Consider the following 21506-nt stretch of genomic DNA (forward strand, 5'->3'; position numbering starts at 1 on the left):
AAAAATATTTTTAAAGTAACTGTTCCTGTGTTAAGAAGACCTAGTAAGTTTAGGGTTGATTTTTAGTAAGACTGGTCTTAAACCTAAAGGGGAGGAATGTAATAGACTGGGTTTCTCATGCTGTGAAGTAACAGTAAATGTGATTGGTTCCCTAAGTCACATGACTCAGTATAAGGAGTAAGCTAGGAAGTAAGTTCTGAAGCAGGAGATGTGAGTGTGTGCTGATGTATTCTTGTAGCCTTCAGTAAACGTTGGTCAGTTGTTCAAACCACCGTGTAAAGTGCATTAATGCTAACCCACAAGATATTACAGACTGGACATCCTACTAAATTTAAATAAGCTTTTGACTAGTGACCATGCATTTTAGACCACGATAATAAGGCCCTAAATTTAGTAATAAAGTAGCTTGTACAGGAGGTACAGAGTGCACCCCGATGGTTTCTAAATTTGTGCCAAAATTTAGCAGAATCAGCACCTTAATTAATGTCATTACACTAGTTAACATTCCGTAATTTGCAAACAGATATAATAGCATAATAGAAAAGCATGTTTGGTGAAATCTCTGGCCAGGGTCCTGAAGTGGTTTGTGGGATCGTGCAGGAGTCAACTGCGCAGGCAGGAGTCATGCTGGATTCCGCCATACACCCCTTTATTCTTGAACTATGGAAGACGGGAGGTGTAAGGGGAGGTGGTGGGTTGCAAGCGGAGTGACGCCAATGCTGCAACTTCGGTAGGTAGAGGCCTGTCTGATTCAAGGAGGCATGGCAAATTCCGTCATGCTCCCTCCCGAAAAACAGTAGGGCCTATTGCTAGCAGAGCTGAAACCTCTATCAGGTGCAGATCTGGCTCACAGTCATACCGTACAGACAGATCTAAAGGCTTTCATGTGGACTCGGGCCGAAGGAAATTGTTATGTGGATTGGCATCCAGAGGGCATGTTGTTGGATGACCACTGAAGAAGTCAAGAAACTTCAAGAGGAGAGAAAGAGTCCAACAATGCTACCATGTCTACTCAAGGCAATGGGTTTTTTAAAGGCTCATCGAATTGGACACTAATCTTTCAGTGAAAATGTTGCAGTCATCTGCATATAGTGACGTAGATGTTAGTAGTGGTGGAGGATTGAGAAGAGACTTGTTGGTTGTCACCGGGGTGCAGAGCTGTAATGTCTAGATTCTACCAAGATGACAAAATGATTGCTTGAGAGGCTTTTGAGATTATGCCAGAATGAAACTGTAGGAGGAGGAACAGCTGAACTATCCAGGGGATGCACAGATAATTTAATAAAGTAATGATTAGATACAGGTAATAGATAAACCATCCAGTCATCCAGTAGAGACAAGAAGGCCTGTCCCACCTCCTCTACAAGATAAAAGACTTTGCTTTCCCTCTTTTGTCTGTCTCTTTGTACATGTGGAGAAATGTGTTACTCGTTATAAGTTCTTACTTGATTGCATTGACTTGATTGAACCTTTCCCATCCACCTCTCTTTCAGTGGGTTACCCTAAAGAAGAGCGTTTTGCTGGTCGGCCAACAAAGAGAGTGAGTGGAGTTTATGACTTGTTGAAGGACCAGGCCTCCATGGGGTTCCATGCTGGCTGGGAACAGCCCCACTATTTCTACAAACCTGGAGACCAAAAAGGATACCAGTGAGTGATGGCATCATGTCACAAAATTTATTTTTTAAACACAAAACAGGTCCATGGCTGAGTGGTCAGTTGCAACTGAAATTATTGTGACATACAAGCACTGGTCATGAACACTGGTAACCCAACAAAGACTGTTAAAAGTACTATACTATATATATATATATATATATATATATATATATATATATATATATAGTATTATACTTCTTTTTCAACAAGTCAAAATAGGCCTTTGGGTTGCACAAAACATGTCCCTGAAGCTCAAAAACGCAAGCGCAAAATTCTCAGATTAGACATTATCATCAGCTCTATTCTCGCCAGTTTCAGTCCCTTTCAGGGGTCCGTTTCCCAAACCATAGGTGCTAACTACGATGCATCTTCTGTGGTAGCGTCACAGCCAAATGTGAGTCGACTGTATTTGAGTCACACGTAAATGACACAGAAATATGGTGTTGATTTTTGGTTTTAATTCGGTCAAGAGCTGAAAAATATGCTCTTATTTTTTCTTTTGTCGAAATGAAAAACGTGATATGTGACAATATGAAACTTAAGTGTTTGTGCATGCAAAACTCAAATCTACGGACTCACATTTGGAAGTGACACTACTAACGTAATTGCTATAGAAACTATGGATAGAAACTATGCTTTTGGGAAACTATGCTTTTGGGACCACAGAATGGGCCTTAAATGCAAATGAGCTGTTGCTGGCCACGCCCCACTCCAGAACTGAGGGCGACATGGTCGAAAGCCAGGGAATACAAGGCGATGACACAGATATGGAGGATTTTCCACCAGAGAGCTTCCGACTGTCATTGATATAATGCAATATGTATAGGACCCACAATGGCCGCCTGCACTACTCCACCTGCACACTTGAACACTTGCACAACTTGTACACTTTACAACTTGGTGTTGTTGTCCTGAAAACACAACACTTCTGCTGCTCTTACAATAACTTGCACCACTATGCCACTTTCTTTATTACTTAGGTCAAACAGTATTTTATAGTATTTTACAGTATTTGCACTAGTATTTTATTGACTGTCTATGCACAATTTCAAAAAAAATTTTGCTGCTCTTATTTTTCAATTATTATATGTGCCCTCTTATTCACTTATTTACTTACTTTTTTGTTTACTTGAATGTTATGTTGTCTGTGGACTTAAAATTGGTCAAATATGTCTTGTCTTCACCGTGGGATAGTGAGAAACGTAATTTCGATCTCTTTGTATGTCTGGAACATGTGAAGGAATTGACAATAAAGCTGACTTTTGACTTTTGACTTTTGACTTTTTGATATGTTATGGAGGAATAATGAAAAATGTGTGACAAACATCATGACAAACCACCTGTTTGATTTCCCGCAGTAAAGTAGCCTAATAGTCAAGTTATGGAATTAAGCCGTGAATGGCCCAGCCCGTAGTTTTGCCAGAGAAAAAAACCTTTTGTGAGCCTTTAGAAATTACAAATCCTTAGTAGCCTACTCATCTACATACTGCAATACTTGGCTTAGCGTAGCAATATTCAGTTACCGCTCTTTTATTGGGGTTTTTTTGGGGGGGGGTTGTAAATTCAATCTGGCAACGCTCTGCACTTCAAAAAAAGACAAGCATGAAATAACAAACGGTTTCTCATAGATCAAAATTGGCATTAACACAAGCAGCAGATTGAAATAAAACTTTGTTTCATTCAAGAGTTTGAGAATGATTAGCACTATGCAAGCAAGTTTGTTGAATGAATTCAACAAGCGGTCTCTATAGACTCTCTAAGTATGGGATAACGGCAGGTGTCCTGTTACACAAAATTATTGGACAAGGGCGAGAGGCAAAGAACTCCCCAACGCGCAGTGGAGTAGGCTAGATAAATCCGTAATCTGACCTATTTTCTTATAACTATAATTTCTCTATCTATCTATCTATCTATAAGGGATGGGCATGATTAATCAACGATGGATAATTGATTATTAAGAATTTCGTCAATCACGTTAATTTGTTATCGATTAAACTAATGCAGGTTGCGTTGCGTAGTATTGCGAGTCTTGAAGCAATGAAATGAATTTCACTGTATGGTAGCAATTAAACATTTTACCACTCGGGGGCAATATGTGACGCCATAGTCAGTTACCTGCGAGTTTCCGTTTTGATTTCAAAAGAAGGCCTAATCATGAGGAGGTCATGGCAAAGTGTGGCGTGCGACCATTTTGATTAAAAAAACAAAAAAAAAAACACTTAGTTCACTGCAAACACAGCGATGCCGTGTATAAGTAGCCTACAACATGGCCACGAGTCAAATGATGTAGCCTAGGCTACCATTTAAACAAAGTGCATCCGACCCTGGTTAATGTCTCTGGTGGTGAATCCTGCTCTCAGTCTCAAGCGCCCACCTCATAAGTGTACTCAAAGAGCTGTGTTGTAAAGCTGCGTGTACAAATCCGCCTAATAACTCAGGTAATTAAATAATTGAAAAACCAGGCACTTTGAATAGGTTTGTAGAGAACGCTTAAGCAGGGCTCTACAGTGCGCCCATTTCACTCGCACATGCGAGTAAAAATGATTGCGTGCGAGTGCAAAAAAATATTTAGGCGCACTGGTGCGAATGACCATGTCAATGTTTGTCTACAAAATACACCGCAACATCGAGAAACCATAGAATCATGTCGCGAATGCAGCATAAAAACTACACCTCCCATCAACGTTAGCAGTTTCGCATTGTGACTCGCTAGTAGTCGCGTCTATCAAATCCAAAGAGCCATTGAAAAAAGCGAAAGTTAGACTATCCAGCCAAGATGCAAAGATTGAAGAAATTAGTTCTATCCACCGAATTCATCGGATATAGGAGGAACAGGATGAGATTCTGAGAATGCAGTGAGAGAAGGAAAGGTAACCTAACATGCCTTTTAGCCCAGTTGACGTATTGGCTGCAATATGCAAAATATAGCTGTAGCTTAACAGGCACAAAAAAGTAGCCTCCCCGTAATACTCCCATTTTATTCAAAGGTAGAACGCTACTGACAACTCCAGGCTTCCACGCATTCTTGTTTGTTTACACTGAAGCTGAAGTGCAAAACGAAAGTAGTAGTAAGTAATGTTTGCCTAACTGCCCCCATCAATGCAGATATTTCAAATAAAAAATAAAAGTATAAAAAATATATCCTTGATTAGACTATGTTGGGTTTTGTGGAAGAGCAAATGGACTGTTTTAGTAGTAGTATTCAGTATGCAGTCAGATAGGTCACCATAGGCATATTTGGATTAGCTAAATTAACAAAATGTTAAAATGGAGCAGTGAGGGGTTAGGTGCCTTGCTCAAGGGCACTTCAGCCGTGCCTACTGGTCAGGGCTCGAACCGGCAACCCTCCGGTTACAAGTCCAGAGTGCTAACCAGTAGGCCACGGCTGCCCCCCAACTGTTAGCTGCAGTGTAATGTTAGATTATGTGTAAGTTAAGTACATAACTGACTGTGCGCCCAAATTTGTGTCTGTGCTCCTAAATTTTTTAACTTGGGCGCACAAGTGCTCCTGGATTTTTTTTTTTAGTGTAGAGACCTGCGCTTAAGGCAGGCTTATATAGGCTTACATATAGACAGTTCCAACGAGTTCCACAAACCATTTATCAGCCTGAGTGGCCCACTAATTAGTCATTAGGCTAGGCCTAGGCTACATATCAACATAAGAAGCTTGTGCTAGTTTCTGCCTAGCAATAACGTCAATGCTTTAGCTCCGCTAACCTTTCTGCCTTCCATCCATGTGTAAAACAGCAAGCAACCACGCAAATCCGTCGACTGTCAAAATTCCTGTAGTTTTCCTCGAACTTGATCGCTTGTAGGGTCATGCCATTAGACGAGGGGTCGCTCATTTATCCCCCTACATTTCTGTAAATAGACTTGACCTGCAATCAGTTCATTGGATAAACCAGAAACACATTTAAACACTTTAAGGGGCAGCCGTGATCCCCGACCAGTAGGCACGGCTGAAGTGTCCTTGAGCAAGGCACCTAACCCCTCACTGCTCCCCGAGCGCCGCTGTTGATGCAGGCAGCTCACTGCGCCGGGATTAGTGTGTGCTTCACCTCACTGTGTGTACACTGTGTGCTGTGTGTGTTTCACTAATTCACGGATTGGGATAAATGCAGAGACCAAATTTCCCTCACGGGATCAAAAGAGTATATATACTTATACTTATACATTCCTCTTTCCCAGGAGGCTTTGCTCCATTCTAGCCTAGGCCTACATTAATTTAAGAACAAACAAACAAATTAAATTGTCTTTTTTATTATTATTTGTGACCATGAAAGTTCTGTAACGCCTGAATAAGACAAAACATGAATTAAGATAAAAAATGAAAGCTAACCTACACAAAAATCAGCATGGGAGAGATGAGTGTGCAGGGTAACCATGAATGACATATAGACAGTGAGCGAGTGGTATAAATATTGGTTGGACTTCTTGATTTGGTTGGACTTCTTAAGATCTTGTAGATTTTCGCGGAAAATTGTCAAATCATGTAGGCTACGACTCACGGCCGCGGTAAAAGCTCTATGGGCCGGCCCGCACCGCGCACACTCCTCGGCCGGCCGACCGGGAAAACTCCCGACCGTCCCGATTGCCACTCCGCCCCTGTGCAAGAGCCCTTAGCATCCAGTTCAAGTGACAAGATGAGGAGTCTGCTTGCAGAGGGCACTGGTTTCCCTGCAGAAAGGGCTCTGCATGAGCATCTTGAACCTGCGCGATTCAGCCCTGCGCACGCCCGGACTCGAACCCGCGAACAGCAGCACCTCGGATCGGGAGGCGAGTGAGCTGACAGTTGAGCCAATAGCCCAGGCTACTGGCTTGCATGCCAGCAGCACTGTTGAGGCGTCGGGGAGTGAGGTTTACCTCTACAAGCACAGCTAAGCTAGCTGGCATCCGTTACATCTACACTTTTATAGATTTCCACTGGAGGATCGCCCTGCTAATTGGCTGCCCCATGAAGGTCCTTCGATCTGGCTTCGACAAGGTCTTGGAAGTTTTGGATTCATGGGATGTCTGGCTTCCTTTCCTCATCGCTACTGTTAGATGTGATCTAGGGGGATATGTGTCAGGTGTCAGGATGCTGCAACAGAAGGCTGGGCCTTGACTCCAGCATGATGGCTCTGACAGCTGCAGGAGGGCTTTCCCACGTGTAAAATCATCAGCTGGGTTAGCATCTGTGGGAACATAGCGTCACATCTGGAGGTCTGTAAGCTCCTAGAGACTTTATACCAACCCAAATTTGATGTAATCCAGGACAGCACAGTGATTAAATTGGTCCACATATAAACATGGCGGATATCCAGTGTGAGCTCTATTCCAAGCATTCTTGCCAGCTGAGCTCCTGTAAGGGCTGCACAGAGCTCAAGCCTGGGCATGGACAGCTGCCTCTTTGGCGCCACTCTAGAATGGGCTGGTAGGAAGGTAGTATTTGTCCAGAGGAATTCTCTGTGCAAGGGTAGCCTACTGACCCATAGGCCTGCTCAGAGGCAATATGTGGATATCTCTCCAGGCATGAAGGGAATCCAAGGCAGTGGTGACATAACATCTGGGGATGGAGATCCTATCCATGTAACTCACTTTCCCATGTTTGCCATTCTTGCAGAATGTACATCATGCCCTCTGACTGACTGGTACTCTACAAGGCTGGGTGCTATTTTCTCTGCTTTTCTCCATCTATACTAATGACTTGATATCTCACCACCACTCAGTCAAAATGTTCAAATATGCAGATGACACCACCATCATTGGCCTCATAAGTGATAATGATGAGTTTTATTACTGCAAAGAGGTCAACTGGGCTGTAGACTGGTGCGGCAAAAACAAGCTCTGAGACGGAGCTTGGACTACTCTGCAAGTCAAGTTCTGTTTCTCCTTAGCCCGGGTAAGACACTCTAACCTTGTCTCTGATTCAGAGGTGGCTTGACACTAGGAATGTGCCCCTTATAGCCCATTTCCTGGACACATCTGTACGTGCTGGCTGATGCAAACTCCGGCCTCAGTCCACTCCTTGTGAAGTTCCCTCAAGCTCTTGAATCGGCTTAGCTTGACAATTCTCTGAAGACTATGGTCATCCTTGTTGCTTGCACAACTTTTCCTACCACACGGAGCTAGTTGATCAAACTTTTGTTAATTTAAAAAAAGCTTAACTCGAGTCGCGATTCAAAGACCGCTGTTCACCAGCAGCAATATCCATCTTCTTTGTTTTCAAATAGCAGGAAATTCACACAGAACCGTCGCCGACTCTATACATCATGTGATTGGCCTGATAGAAGTTTCATTTTTCCAGCATGCCAATGGAGAGTTGCTAGACTAGCCACATCTTGTATTTCAGGAAAATTACTAGGGATATCAAAGTATCCGCATATCTAATTAATGGACAAGGCGCAGGCATACGAGTGGATTTCCCACAAGTATAATAATAACCACTCACCAGCCAAACAAACAATAAATAGCCACCCAACAGCCGATCAAAAGACTAGCATTTGTTGTATCTGGGTAAAATTACAAAACAGGTGATCCCATTCCCTGAAACGTTCAGTTAAGTTGAAAGAGAAAGCTAGATCGGATATAAAGGTAACCTCTTCATTTTGTTCATTTTGATTTTGTATTTTATGAACGAAATTACTTGTCTGTGATCAAAATTATAAAGAGAACAGACTGATTGTCAGGGTTCGGCAAGAGGACCCAACCGCAAGACTTGTTAAAGGCAGGATTCCAGACAAACATACTTTATTACTATTCTACAAACAAAAACATTCTGTCACAAACTTACAAACGTACATAACAAGAGAGACGAACCGACAAGAGACAAAGGAACAGAGGGGTGTATAAATACACAGACCAATTAAAGGAACACGCCACCCAATGTCAGTACCTTAACTTTCACGAGTTGAGTCATACATCTCCCGTGTCGGTACGTGCACTCAAACGCTCTGGTGCGCGGCTGGACTGTGTTAGCATGTTGCTATGCTAGCGGGCTTTGCCATAACTAACCGTAGAAGTAATAAAAAACATCCACGTTTTCCCGACTTAAATACAGGTGCACGAGTAGTTGATAGAAATGTCTACGGCCACGCAACATGAAATGTGGCGATTTTCCAAGCGAATAAACAGGAGAACTACAATGTGTGGCGCAATAGCACTTGGGAGTACTTCGACCTAGCGTAGTAGTATTGTTAACACCTAATTGTAGATCCTATCCACCACAGAGTTTAGAATCTGCAATGTGCAACTGTATTTAAGTCGGGAAAACGTGGATGTTTTTGATTACTTCTACGGTTAGTTACGGCAAAGCCCGCTAGCATAGCAACATGCTAACACAGCCCAGCCAGCCAGCACAGAGCCGCTTTGAGTGCATGTACCGACACGGGAGAGGTATGACTCAACTCGTGAAAGTTAAGGTAAGAACATATATTACTACTGACATTGGGTGGCGTGTTCCTTTAACAGAAAGACAAAGGACTGGACGAGACCAACATTTATTTATTTACGATACATTATTCATTCACAAAGAAAATTGGTGTCCTTAAAGATTGTCCTCATTTTTTTAATTAAGGCATTAAGATCAATTTCCAAACTTATCACTGTATATATGAATAGATATTTCTACTGGCCTGCTTCCTGATGACATTAATGCATAAACATGAAAAGATAAACCAAACACACCTTATTGGTCCTTGATATAAAGGCTGAGATAAGAGCTTAAAAGTAAAGCATAAAATTACACTGCCTAAGGATTAATGCTCTTCATGTAATTCATAGACAATTCATCTATAGGTTATCCTTGATGTAATTCTTTGTTGGTCTACATTTATCTCTCTCTTTCTCTTTCCCCATTCCTGTCAGACACACACAAGCACATATCCAAAAGTATGTTTGTATTTTCTAATGTAAATGGCAAACATTGCATGTAATGACATTTTTTGCCCTAAAAATAGTCTAATATCTAATGACCTACTTAGAGCCCTCGAGGTGTCATTGCAAGATATTTTTTTTGTTTGTTGCATATCTTGAGTATGTTCTTTAAAATGAGTGCAACTGTACTTTGTCAAATGTTGATTCAGAGCAGGTTATACAAAAAATTGTGTTTTTCTCTCATGATTTACAGCCCCAGCTTCCGCAGAACCAACTGGTTTGGGCCAGTGGGACGTGAGTGTAAGCTGGTGATGGAGAAGGTCGGATTAATTGATCTGTCACCTTTTGGAAAGTTTATTGTGAAAGGAAAGGATTCATTGAAACTACTTGATCATCTTTTTGCCAACACCATGCCGAAGGTAAAAAGAAAAAAAACTTTGTATGTGTGACGAACTCACTGCACTTCAGTATTACATTAATCCGAGAAATGGCTAACGTCAGAGAAAAGACGATAGAACGATAGACATTTGGTAGTAACTGATCACTGGGCCCTATCTTGGCGATCTGAAACGTCTGGTCAGACGCACAAAGTTTAAAAACATTTAAGGCGTGTCCAGTCCACATTAGCTAATTTAATGATGTAATTTTGTGATCAAACGCTGGGCTCAAAAGGGTTGTTCCCATATCTTAGTCAGTCATGGGTGTGTTTTTGGGCGTAACATCCTTTAAACCAATGGGACTAACATCTGTCATTCGCTTGAAGAGCCAGCAGCGCAACAGCATACAGCCTGTCAGTATTTTGACAGTCAACGCATTTGAAGGAGTCTGCTTGCACAATTCCACAAGTAGACTACTTGCTTTACTAAAACCTGTGTGTGACTAGCAGAGTATAGTTATATGCATTCTGCACTCGCCTATTATTTGAACTCATGGACAGAGTGAAACTAACTACCAGCCGTCTCAAAACAGTTCTACACAGTTATTTGTCTTGCACTATTGACTGACAAGGGGTTACAATAGAAAAATGATCCTGAAAAAAGCAACACTTATGCAAATAATGTTCGAATGACTGAAAAAAAATCCTAGGATATTTATCCCACAGAGGAGTTGTTTGAGGGAGTTGTTTGATGTAAGGGATGCTTACATCTCGTGACGGTGTGTCTTCAGCTGTACTTTATATACGCCTTTCACTATAGACTAGGTTGTTCTTGGTCAGTGGCGTAATTATTTTACGTGGTATTTATCATAACTATAGCTCATTGGGTAATCAGCGTCTTTCTCCACCCTCACTGCAATTTGTGAATGTTCACAACTGAACTGCATACTTCAATCACAAGCGCAGTTTAATGAAGTTAACTGATGACAACATTAAAAAGAATCAAACGTTTAGTGATCATGAAATAATACAATAAGATGTCAAAAAGCCAGGAGATTATGAAAGGTAGAAGTTCTACTCAAATTACTTGTGCACATAGGCTATAGGGCAATACAGCTGTACAGATTTAATTTCGCGAAGTCCCACCCCCCTTAGTTACTGTTGCTAAGTCCAACAGCTCAGACCGGAGTTGACTAGAACTTTAATGGTAGCTGTAAGCCTGTCTGTAAAAGTTACAACCCAAGAGGCTCTTTTACAGAGCTACGGACCCGATTTAATTTAGAATCCGTTGAACAACTCCAGTATGCCATGGAGACACGTATAAAAATTAATATCTAGGTTTGTTGGGTGACAAACTTAGACAGGGGGCGAGAGGGACTCACTGATATTAATAGCTAGATATACTTGCATGCATATTACAAGGGCACCAGGTCATGTCATGTAAGGAACATGGTACTGCAAATAAACAGAAACATAGTCTACATTGCAGAGCGACTTCAACTTTATTAATTTATGGTGAATAAATATTACTGTAAGAAATCATCCATGATGCAGGAGGTAGATGCAGGTTTCTTTTATTCTTTAGTCACACCAGTCAAACAGCCAACTTGCAGCAGTATGAAAGCCAAGAGTAAACAAGAATGTCAAACAAAACTACAGTCCAAACTGTTTAGCGAACAGAACAAAGGATAGGGTTTAGCGCTGTGTAGCATTACAAATGCTGCTCAAAAAAGGAATTGAAACGAAAGAGTTCAAGTACCAAAACATGTGGTGATACAACCAATAGGGAGTGCCAGAGTTCAGGTGCTGCTTGTTAGGGTGACAAGGAAAAAACAAGGAAATCATTCAATCAATAAGTGGGTGATGAGGACCTAATTGGGGCTACAACTGTTTGAGTAGGCCCAGGAGTCATCACAGTTACACTACTGTGCACAGCCCCATGCTTTTCTGATGAGGCGATGCTAGCACGTTAGCAGCGGTTAGCTAACTATGCTAACCTTAGTTGTCTACGAGTCTCCTCAAAGTGACAATCATATTATACACAATGCTGGCAGTGCTGGGAACTGTTTGGCTTAATCTATAGATGTGGTGGAGCACTGTTTCATTGTGGTTTGCTAAGGAGTAACTTAACCCTTTGCTTAAAATAAGGGAGAGCTGGGAGAGAATTTAATCTAATTTAACATAATTACAAAAATGCATAATCAAGATTGAAAGCCGTTATTCTGTGTATTGGTGTTAATCCCACACATGGCCGTCCTTTTTCAATTTACATCACTATACATCACTATACAATCCCATAAAACCAGAAAAAAATCACGGCTCCCAGTGCATTTCTATGGAGCCGTAAGGTGAAGCTGTCGAACTTTGTCTACATGTGCGGAGCTACTGGACTGCCATTGGCTCATCCGCGTTCGATGGGCGGGGCTTGCGATAGGTCAATTGTCAAATCTAGCAAGTAGGAAACTTTAAGTGGATGACATGAAAGTGAAAGTAAGATATTAGAAAGGCTAGTGAAAGCTAAGGTTGATTTTGACTTTGTACAAAGAAGGAAAACTGGTGCTCTGAATAGCGATTCAGTTGTCTTTAAACCAACAATTTTAACCGCTATTTGGATTTGCAATTTTTCCACGAAACTCCCAATTTCCCCTGACCCTCTTATGAATGAATGCATATAAGTGCATGACCAGCACCTGTACATGACACGAAAAAGCGCAAATTGCCATTCTCAGCTCCTGCGACAGGCAGTTTAATCTAAGTGTGGCCTGTTAGTACATACCACGCCATGTTTTTATGTGCATGTTGCAAAGAAAATACGCCTCAAGTGGGCGCTAAAGCGTCGGTACATCCAGAGCCGTTTATAAAGAGAGTTGCGACAACTGGAGAATCGAATGTTCTGAGCTGTCCCGTTAATGATTGGTTCCGAGGTGGTCACGTGTTTCATGGACGCCATGTTTCATCCCAACATTAAGCAGATCCCCATTGACATAGTACAGTCAGGGGCGGCGCTAATGGTTCAATATGGGGGGGGACACCTGTAATGGGCCCCTTTACTATCAGTGTTTATCCCAAAAACATGTTTTTATTTAGTCCAGAGGCTGAGGCATATTGTTTTCTTTCATGTCGATTTAAGATTGTTTGTGTAGGCTATATGTATAGGCACCCAGTTTAATTTCCATATTTTGACAATCGGCTAGCCTATAACAAACGCATTTCATTTGAAAAAGCAACCTGGTCAATTGCTAACAACTAAGTGCAACTAGCTCTATTTACTCATTGAATGCCAAGCTGTTTTCGGAAGCTTTGTCCTAGAGTGCCAGCAATCTAGACCATTGTTGATGATTTTTGTACAGCCACAGCATATTCTGTGTTATAGCTATGAACACATACAATGGCTCATTTAAAAGGTGAGACTTTAAGCTCTCAGTGGGTGCAAACCGTGTATTTCTACACGCCTCTGTTCCTGAGAAATCCCAAGCTAAACAGTGGCTAGTTTTCATCAAAATCACTGTTTTTTTCTAGAAATGGAGATATATCGTCTTCCATGAAATATGAAGTGTTGCCTGTAAACTTTCCGGGAAGTGATCAGCGAGACATGGCGAGACTGCCACCTAGTGATAGACCCATGAAAATGGCCTGGTTTTGACCTGACGTGCATGCGTCACTGATTCGACCCAAAGCGGCAACCGAGTTATGATAAAATGTCCAGGGGCCGTATTCACAAAGAATTTTAAGGCTAAAAGTAGCTCCTAAGTGGCGAATTTAGGTGCAACTCCTAAAAATAATGGGCGTGTCACTCCTAACTTTAGGACTTATAATTTTTTTCACTAAAAGTAATTCACGAAAGCATTTTAGACCTAAAAGTAGCACCTAAGTTTGGGACAGCTTAAAAGAACTCGAGAGGACTCCTAACTCACTAAGACCTATTCACAAACAGCTTTTTGTGGCATTTCACGTTGCGATGTTTTGAAATGCGTAGCCTATGCGGCAACAGGAGCTTCCAATCGCGAGGGAACAATTTTGCATTCATAAAAGGGACGCAATAACGCCCACAACAACAACCAAAACTACTCATTGTTAACATGTAAATTAAATGTAACATTTCATTGTGAATCAAATTAAAATGTTCTCCTCTTTGCACACGTAGGCATCAAAGTCAAAGTCAAAGTCAAAGTCAGCTTTATTGTCAATTTCTTCACATGTTCCAGACATACAAAGAGATCGAAATTACGTTTCTCACTATCCCACGGTGAAGACAAGACATATTTTACCAATTTAAGTCCACAGGCAAACATAACATTCAAGTAAACAAAAAAGTAAGTAAATAAGTAAATAAGAGGGCACATATAATAATGAAAAAAATAAGAGCAGCAAAATTTGGTTGAAATTGTGCATAGACAGTCAATAAAATACTAGTGCAAAGTCAGGCCAATAAAAGGCTTGGGTAGTTCTGTTTGACCTAAGTAATAAAGAAAGTGGCATAGTGGTGCAAGTTATGTAAGAGCAGCAGAAGTGTTGTGTTTTCAGGACAACAACACCAAGTTGTAAAGTGTTCAAGTGTGCAAGTGGAGTAGTGCAGGCGGCCATTGTGGGTCCAATGTCCAGGATGTTATGTAGCTGAGGGTGGAGGGGGGGGAGGGAGGGAGAGTTCAGCATCCTTACAGCTTGGTGTATGAAGCTGTTGGTGAGTCTGGTAGTGCGGGGGCGCAGGCTTCTGTACCTCTTCCCAGAGGGCAGTAGATCAAACAGATTGTGAGCGGGTGACTTGCATCACTCACAATTTTGGTCGCCTTGCGGGTGAGGTGGGTGGTGTAAATGTCCTTCAGGGAGGGGAGTGAAGCACCAATGATCCTTCCAGCTGTGTTCACTATGCGCTGCAGGGCTTTCCTGTTGTATTCAGTGCAGCTTCCGCCCCACACAGCGATACAGCTGGAGAGGATGCTCTCAATGGTGCCTCGGTAGAATGTGGTCATGATGGCTGGTGGAGCACTTGCTCGCCTGAGTTTCCTTAGGAAGTACAGGCGGCGCTGGGCCTTCGCGCCAGTGATGCAGTGTTGGTGGTCCAGGAGAGGTCTTCACTGATGTGCACCCCAGGAATTTGGTGCTGCTCGCTCTCTCCACCACAGCACCGTCCGATGGTCAGTGGCAGGTGTTGGGTGTGACCTCTCCCGAAGTCAACAACAATCTCTTTGGTCTTGCTGACGTTCAGCAGGAGGTTGTTGTCCCTGCACCACGTGGTCAGATGGTCGACCTCCAACCTGTATTGAGTCTAAAATTAAGCCCTTGGTGATGAGACCCACCAGAGTTGTGTCCGTCAGCAAATTTCACTATAAGATTGTTGCTGTAGGTTGCAGTGCAGTCATGCGTCCAGCAGGGTGAAGAGCAGCGGACTGAGCACGCAGCCTTGGGGGCCCCTGTGCTCAGTGTGATGCTGCTTGAGGTATTGTTGCCAACACGTACTACTTGGGGCCCTCTGACAGAGGGAAGTCCAGTAGCCAGTTGCAGAGGTAGGTACTGAGTCCCAGTTTGTCAAGTTTGCAGATGAGTTGTTGTGGTATTATGGTGTTGAATGCAGAACTGAAGTCTATAAACAGCAATCTCACATATGAGTCTCTTTTTTCCAGGTGGGTGAGGGCTGGGTGGAGGGCAGAGCAGATTGCATCCTCTGTAGACCGCTTGGCTCGGGTATGCAAACTGGAAGGGGTCCAGGGTGGGGGAGAATGGCTTTGATATGTGACATGACAAGCCGCTCAAAGCACTTCATGATGATGGGTGTCAGTGCCACAGGGCGGTAGTCATTGAAGCAGGATGGAGCAGTTTTCTTCGGCACAGGTATGATGGTGGCAGCTTTGAAACATGATGGGACGATGGCTTGCTTCAGGGAAGTGTTAAAGATGTCTGTGAAGACATCCTTAAGCTCCCCGCACAAGAGTCCTTCAGCGCCGACGACCTGGGATGTTGTCTGGACCTGTTGCCTTACGGGTGTTGATAGCAGCAAGTGTCCTCTTCACGCTGTCGGCAGAGAGGCACAGGGGCTGCTCATGTAGAGGGGATGGGTCTTCTGTGGGCAGGTGCTGTTTTGTGCTTCAAAGCGAGCAAAGAAGCGGTTCAGGTTGTTGAGCAGAGGGATGTTGCTCTCACAGCTCTGTGGCGGGGGCTTGTAGTCCCAACGTGAGGGCCTGAATGCCCTGCCATAGGCTTTGTGCGTTCCTGCTGTCTTTGAAGTGGGTGGTTATCTTGTGAGTGTATTCCTTTTTTGCTTCCTTGATGCCACGGGACAGGTTGGCTCTCGCTGTTTTCATGCCCGCTTCATCCCCAGCTCTGTAGGCTTTGTCTCTGGCCCTCAGCAGCCTGAGGACATCCCCTGTCAGCCATGGCTTCCAGTTAGCCCGAGTGATGATGTCTTTTGTGTGGGTCACATCATCGATGCACTTGGTGATGTAAGAGGTTACAGTGTCTGTATACTCCTCTATGTCTGTCCGGTTGTTGTAAGTGGCTGCCTGCTTAAACATTTGGTTACAGATTGGTGTATGGTGACAGATTAATTTAATAATGTTGCAATGATACTGCATCAATCCGTAGGCCTATGTTTCATTAGGCTACTAGGCTATTTGTTTTGCCTCACTCTTTATTAATTTAGGCTAGGCGTTTTTAGTCAGTTATTTATCATCTTCCGTCCTTCGCACTACTTGTGTAGCGCACTCTCAGACCTGTCACTCATCATCGTAAGGGAGGTGTTTGGAATCATTCCCGCGTTACAATCATCAGCCAATCAAGGTGGTCCCTTCAGTCAAGCTCGTGCATGAGTAACGTCATCCATAGCAACGAAGACTCACTCTTAGTTTAGGAGTTGTCATTTTTCCTTACTAAGAGTAGGTCTGAAAGGCTTTGTAAATAACTTTTAAGAGAAAACTCCTAGCTAAAATCTTTTAGTGCGATTTAGGAGTACTCCTAGTGGGAAGATAAGGCTTTGTGAATACGACCCCAGATAAAATGTCCAGATTGTGCGTTTTCATGAGTTTTCGATCGTCATATATTTAATTTCCATTCATTACAGAGTTCCCAAAATCACATATAAGGTGTGTTAGAGTGTCTAGTTTCGTAATTTAAAAAAAAAAGCTAAAAACGTAATATTATGTTTTTGGCACTCAACGGCACTCAATGAGTTAACACATCCAAAAGCTGCTAGGTTAGTTGTGTCACTCACTGGTCCAGAAAAGCAACTGTTGCATCAAAGAATTTATAACCACATGCTCTCATTGATTGTATGATTGCACTATTTGTGGTATGCAGGCATTGTACAATGGGGCCCCCATATCCAGTATTCACAGAATCATCACATATCCAGTTCATAACAACAATTAAATTATAGATATAGTCACCTACAAATGAAACAGAGGGCGCTTGTTTTATTGAGCAGGTCTTGCATAGAAGCCATAATAAGGCCGTATCTGTGTATTATTTGAAATTTTAGGCTATGGTATGTTTATTTTTTCTTCACACAGGATGTTAGTGTGCCGTGGGACATTTTAAGTGTCAAAAGTGAAAAGGTTGAAAAACACTGGTTTAAATGGTTAAATTATTTGCGAGGTAGATGAGGTTTAATGTAGTTGGAATGCCTGAACAGTTAAATAGGTGGATAGTTTAAATGGTTAAATTATTTGAAAGGTAGATGAGGTTTAATATAGTTGGAATGACTGAACAGTTAAATAGGTGGATAGTTTAAAAGGTTAAATTATTTCCGAGGTAGGCCTAGATGAGGTTTAATATAGTTGGAATGACTGAACAGTTAAATAGGTGGATAGTTTAAAAGGTTACATTATTTGCTAGGTAGATGAGGTTTAACATAGTTGGAATGACTGAACAGTTAAATAGGTGGATAGTTTAAAAGGTTAAATTATTTGCTAGGTAGATGAGGTTTAACATAGTTGGAATGACTGAACAGTTAAATAGGTGGATAGTTTAAAAGGTGGATGTTGATAGACAGAAAGTTGAATGGGTGTTGATAGGCAGATTGTTTAATGGATGTTGATGGATAGTTTAATGGGTGGATGAGTGAATGGTTTGAAGAGGATGAATGGATAGAAAGTTGGATGAAATGTGCCTTATATCCTTGTAGAATGGAGTCACAGAGAGAGTTGGCCTAATTCAGCAGAAAGCAGTTGATACAGGTGCAATCAGTTGAACTGATTCTTTGATGGGGCCTAGATGAGCAGCTGGAAGTTGATACAGGTGCAAATCAAGTTAATTAGTCCATTGTGATGTCATCAGCCTAATGTTAAATCTATGGGGAAATTTTGAGTAGTTTTTAATAAATAGTTTAAAAAGTATAAAAGTTACAAAGATGAAAAATACAAAGCCTACATGTCCTAAGTAAGACCTACGTAACATAGTTTGAATGAAGTTTCTACGTTAAATGGTTGAAGCTGCATTAGCTACGTTAGAAGAAGAATAATAAGAACTAGAAAAGCATTTCCTGAAGGAAATACAGTGCATGAAAATGCAAAAAATATGATGTCAAATATCATACAGAGTAAAAACAAACTATATTGGTTGCTAGGTAGATGAGGTTTAATATAGTTGGCATGACTGAACAGTTAAATAGGTGGATAGTTTATATAGGTAAATTATTTACTTGGTAGATGAGGTTTAATATAGTTGGAATGATTGAACGGTTAAATAAGTGGATAGTTTAAATGGTTAAATTATTTAGGTAGATAGTTGACGATAACTGACACTTGGAATGGCTAATGTTTGCTAGCAGTTATGCTAACTATGTTAACAAAGATAATAATGTTAACCAAGTTACTATGCTAACTAGCATGCTAACAATGTTAAAATGCTAAGTATGCTAACCATGGGACTTAGCTAACTTAGCTAATTATTTTTAGCAGTTATGCTAACTAGCATGCTAACATGCTAATTATGTTAACTATGCTAACCATGTTACTTAGCTGACTTAGCATTTTTAGCAAAACTGCTTAAAATGATTAGCTAACTAGCATGCTAACATGTTAGCATGTTAACTATGCTAACCATGTGACTTAGCTAACTTAGCTAATAATTTTAAGCAGTTTTGCTAAAAATGCTAACTAGCATGCTAGCATGCTAACTATGCTAACCATGTGACTTAGCTAACTTAGCTAATCGTTTTAAGCAGTTTTGCTAAAAATGCTAATTAACATGCTAACAATGCTAACCATGTGACTTAGCTAACTTAGCTAATCATTTTTAGCAGTTTTGTTAAAAATGTTAACTAACATGCTAACTATGCTATGTTACTTAGCTAACTAGCTACAGTGGGTAGGAGTCATAGTTGATGACAAGTAACAGTTACAATGGCTGAACAGTTAAAAAGTTCAGTAGTTTAAAGGGTTAAATTGTTTAACAGTAAAATATTATAGTGAGGACTTTTATTTTGAAACAGTTTTTGGCAGAGGAAGCAGTTGAACAGGATGTATAGTCTTAATAGGGCCAGTTTGTATGCTTAAAGCCTGAGACTGGCAGTTGGTCCAGGTGGCCTGAACACCTGCCATAGGATTCTAATTGCTTAACGGCTCTATTGTGATGTCATCAGCCCATGTTAAGTCTATGGGGAAATTTTGAGTAGTTTTTAATTAATAGTTTAAAAAGTATAAAAGTTACAAAGTTGAAAAATACAAAGCCCACATGTCCTAAGTAAGACCTACGCAACACAGTTTGAATGAAGTTTCTACGTTAAACGGTTGAAGCTGCATTAACTGCGTTAGAAGAAGAAGAATAAGAAGAAGAAGAAGAAGAAAAAGCCTTGGAATAACAGTACAGTGCATTTTCATGCACTGTAACTAGAAAACGCAATTCCAGGGAATTACCAGTGCATGAAAATTCAAAACAGGTGTGAAATATATTGTTAAAACAGATGATGTGCTAATTGGCAACCAACATGATGAGGTTTAATATAGTTGGAATGACTGAACTAGGTAGATGAGGTTTGATATAGTTGGAATGACTGAACAGTTAAATAGGTGAATAGTGTAAAAGGTTAAATTATTTGCTAGGTAGATGAGGTTTAATATAGTTGGAATGACTGAACTAGGTAGATGAGGTTTAATATAGTTGGAATGACTGAACAGTTAAATAGGTGAATAGTGTAAAAGGTTAAATTATTTGCTAGGTAGATGAGGTTTAATATAGTTGGAATGACTGAACTAGGTAGATGAGGTTTAATATAGTTGGAATGACTGAACTAGGTAGATGAGGTTTAATATAGCCTGGCCACCTGGCCTAGGATTCTAATTGCTTAACGGCAGTCTTAATAGAGCCATATTGTATGCTTAAAGCCTGAGACAGAGTATATAGTTTAAAAAAATGTAGATGGTGTAATGGATGTTGATAGACAGAAAGTTGAATGGATGTTGATAGGCAGATTGTTTAATGCAGGGGTCTCAAACACCCGGCCCGCGGGCCAAATCCGGCCCGCGTCCTGCCCAATTCCGGCCCGCGACGTATGACAAAATAATAATGTAATCCGGCCCTTGAGGCTATTAATTGCGACAAACAACGATACTGATTAAAATAGACGATAGATCCAGGTACGGTGACATCTCATTTGTAGGCCTACACTGCTCCACTATGTGCAAGACATCCAGAGCTTGATTCAAACCCAAAATCGCTGCGCAAAGTTTTCAGGAAATACTTGTATTACATGCGAGAAACACAAAGATGTGCATATGTAATGACGCGGAAGCGATGCAGGCCATAGTGTTGCAGAAATTAAGCAGAAATAGGCCTACACCAAATGTTGAAAAACGTTCACGTGTGATGAAGTCTTAGGTAAGCTATGTTATTCACCTATTCTAATTCTGAAGGAGAATATCCTTTTGGAGATTATGATCGATCGTCTATGACAATGATAGTCACGGTGCGTCTGTGAATGGAGGTGCGTGTATACAACGGTGTCCACTAAGCATACCATGCTTGTTTCGACCCTCTGCCCAACATAGCTTGGAGGTTGCAGTGGTAATCGTGATGATAGTGTCCGTAATGGATGTGGTACAGACAGCAGGGCTAGTAGAAATAGGGCTCTAAAGAACTACAAAGTCACCCGCAATATGATCACGAACTTCTGGGTACTGCAGATTACCCGCGATAGGAACTGTTTGACCAGAATACTTTATTGTAGGCCTATATTGTAGTAATCTATTACTAAACCACAACATCTTAGGTGTTGGTATACATCGTAGGTGTTTTCCTGTTAATTTGTTATGTGGGTAATATGAAAAGGAAAGTAAACCTGCTTAAATATGTTCATCCAGTATTTACTGAAAGGTGCATAATTTGAGGTGCTTGCCATCCAGTGACAAATTAGATGGGTAAATTTACCCCCTTCATAAACTTTTGTTTTACTCAAAGATTTTTACATTTACAGTAGGACTTTATCTCTGACCACTTTCAAGCCATGGCCTTTTGACATTTTGATATAAAAATCCAATGGTGTTGGCAATGGCTTTCTTAACCCTGATGCCTAGTTTGCCAGGTTTAAAAAAGTTATGAGAGGAAATATTTTATTCGTGTGTGAAACACACACACATACCTGTTTTATGTTTTTCATTTATTTTATAATTTGTATTAATATTTATTTTAT

The 21506-nt window shown here is 41.2% G+C and overlaps 1 protein-coding gene across 1 annotated transcript in view; it reads left to right on the forward strand.

Annotated features, from left to right (window-relative positions):
- dmgdh (dimethylglycine dehydrogenase) overlaps positions 1–21506 on the forward strand; it is a 133793-nt gene that overhangs the window by 56016 nt on the left and 56271 nt on the right. Inside the window, exons 9-10 of the mRNA XM_048258942.1 lie at positions 1494–1647; positions 9764–9929. Of these exons, the coding sequence (XP_048114899.1) occupies positions 1494–1647; positions 9764–9929 (320 nt within the window). The remainder of the gene's footprint in view (positions 1–1493; positions 1648–9763; positions 9930–21506) is intronic.

Source organism: Alosa alosa, chromosome 12 (assembly GCF_017589495.1).
Source record: "Alosa alosa isolate M-15738 ecotype Scorff River chromosome 12, AALO_Geno_1.1, whole genome shotgun sequence".
Taxonomy (NCBI): Eukaryota; Metazoa; Chordata; class Actinopteri; order Clupeiformes; family Clupeidae; genus Alosa; species Alosa alosa.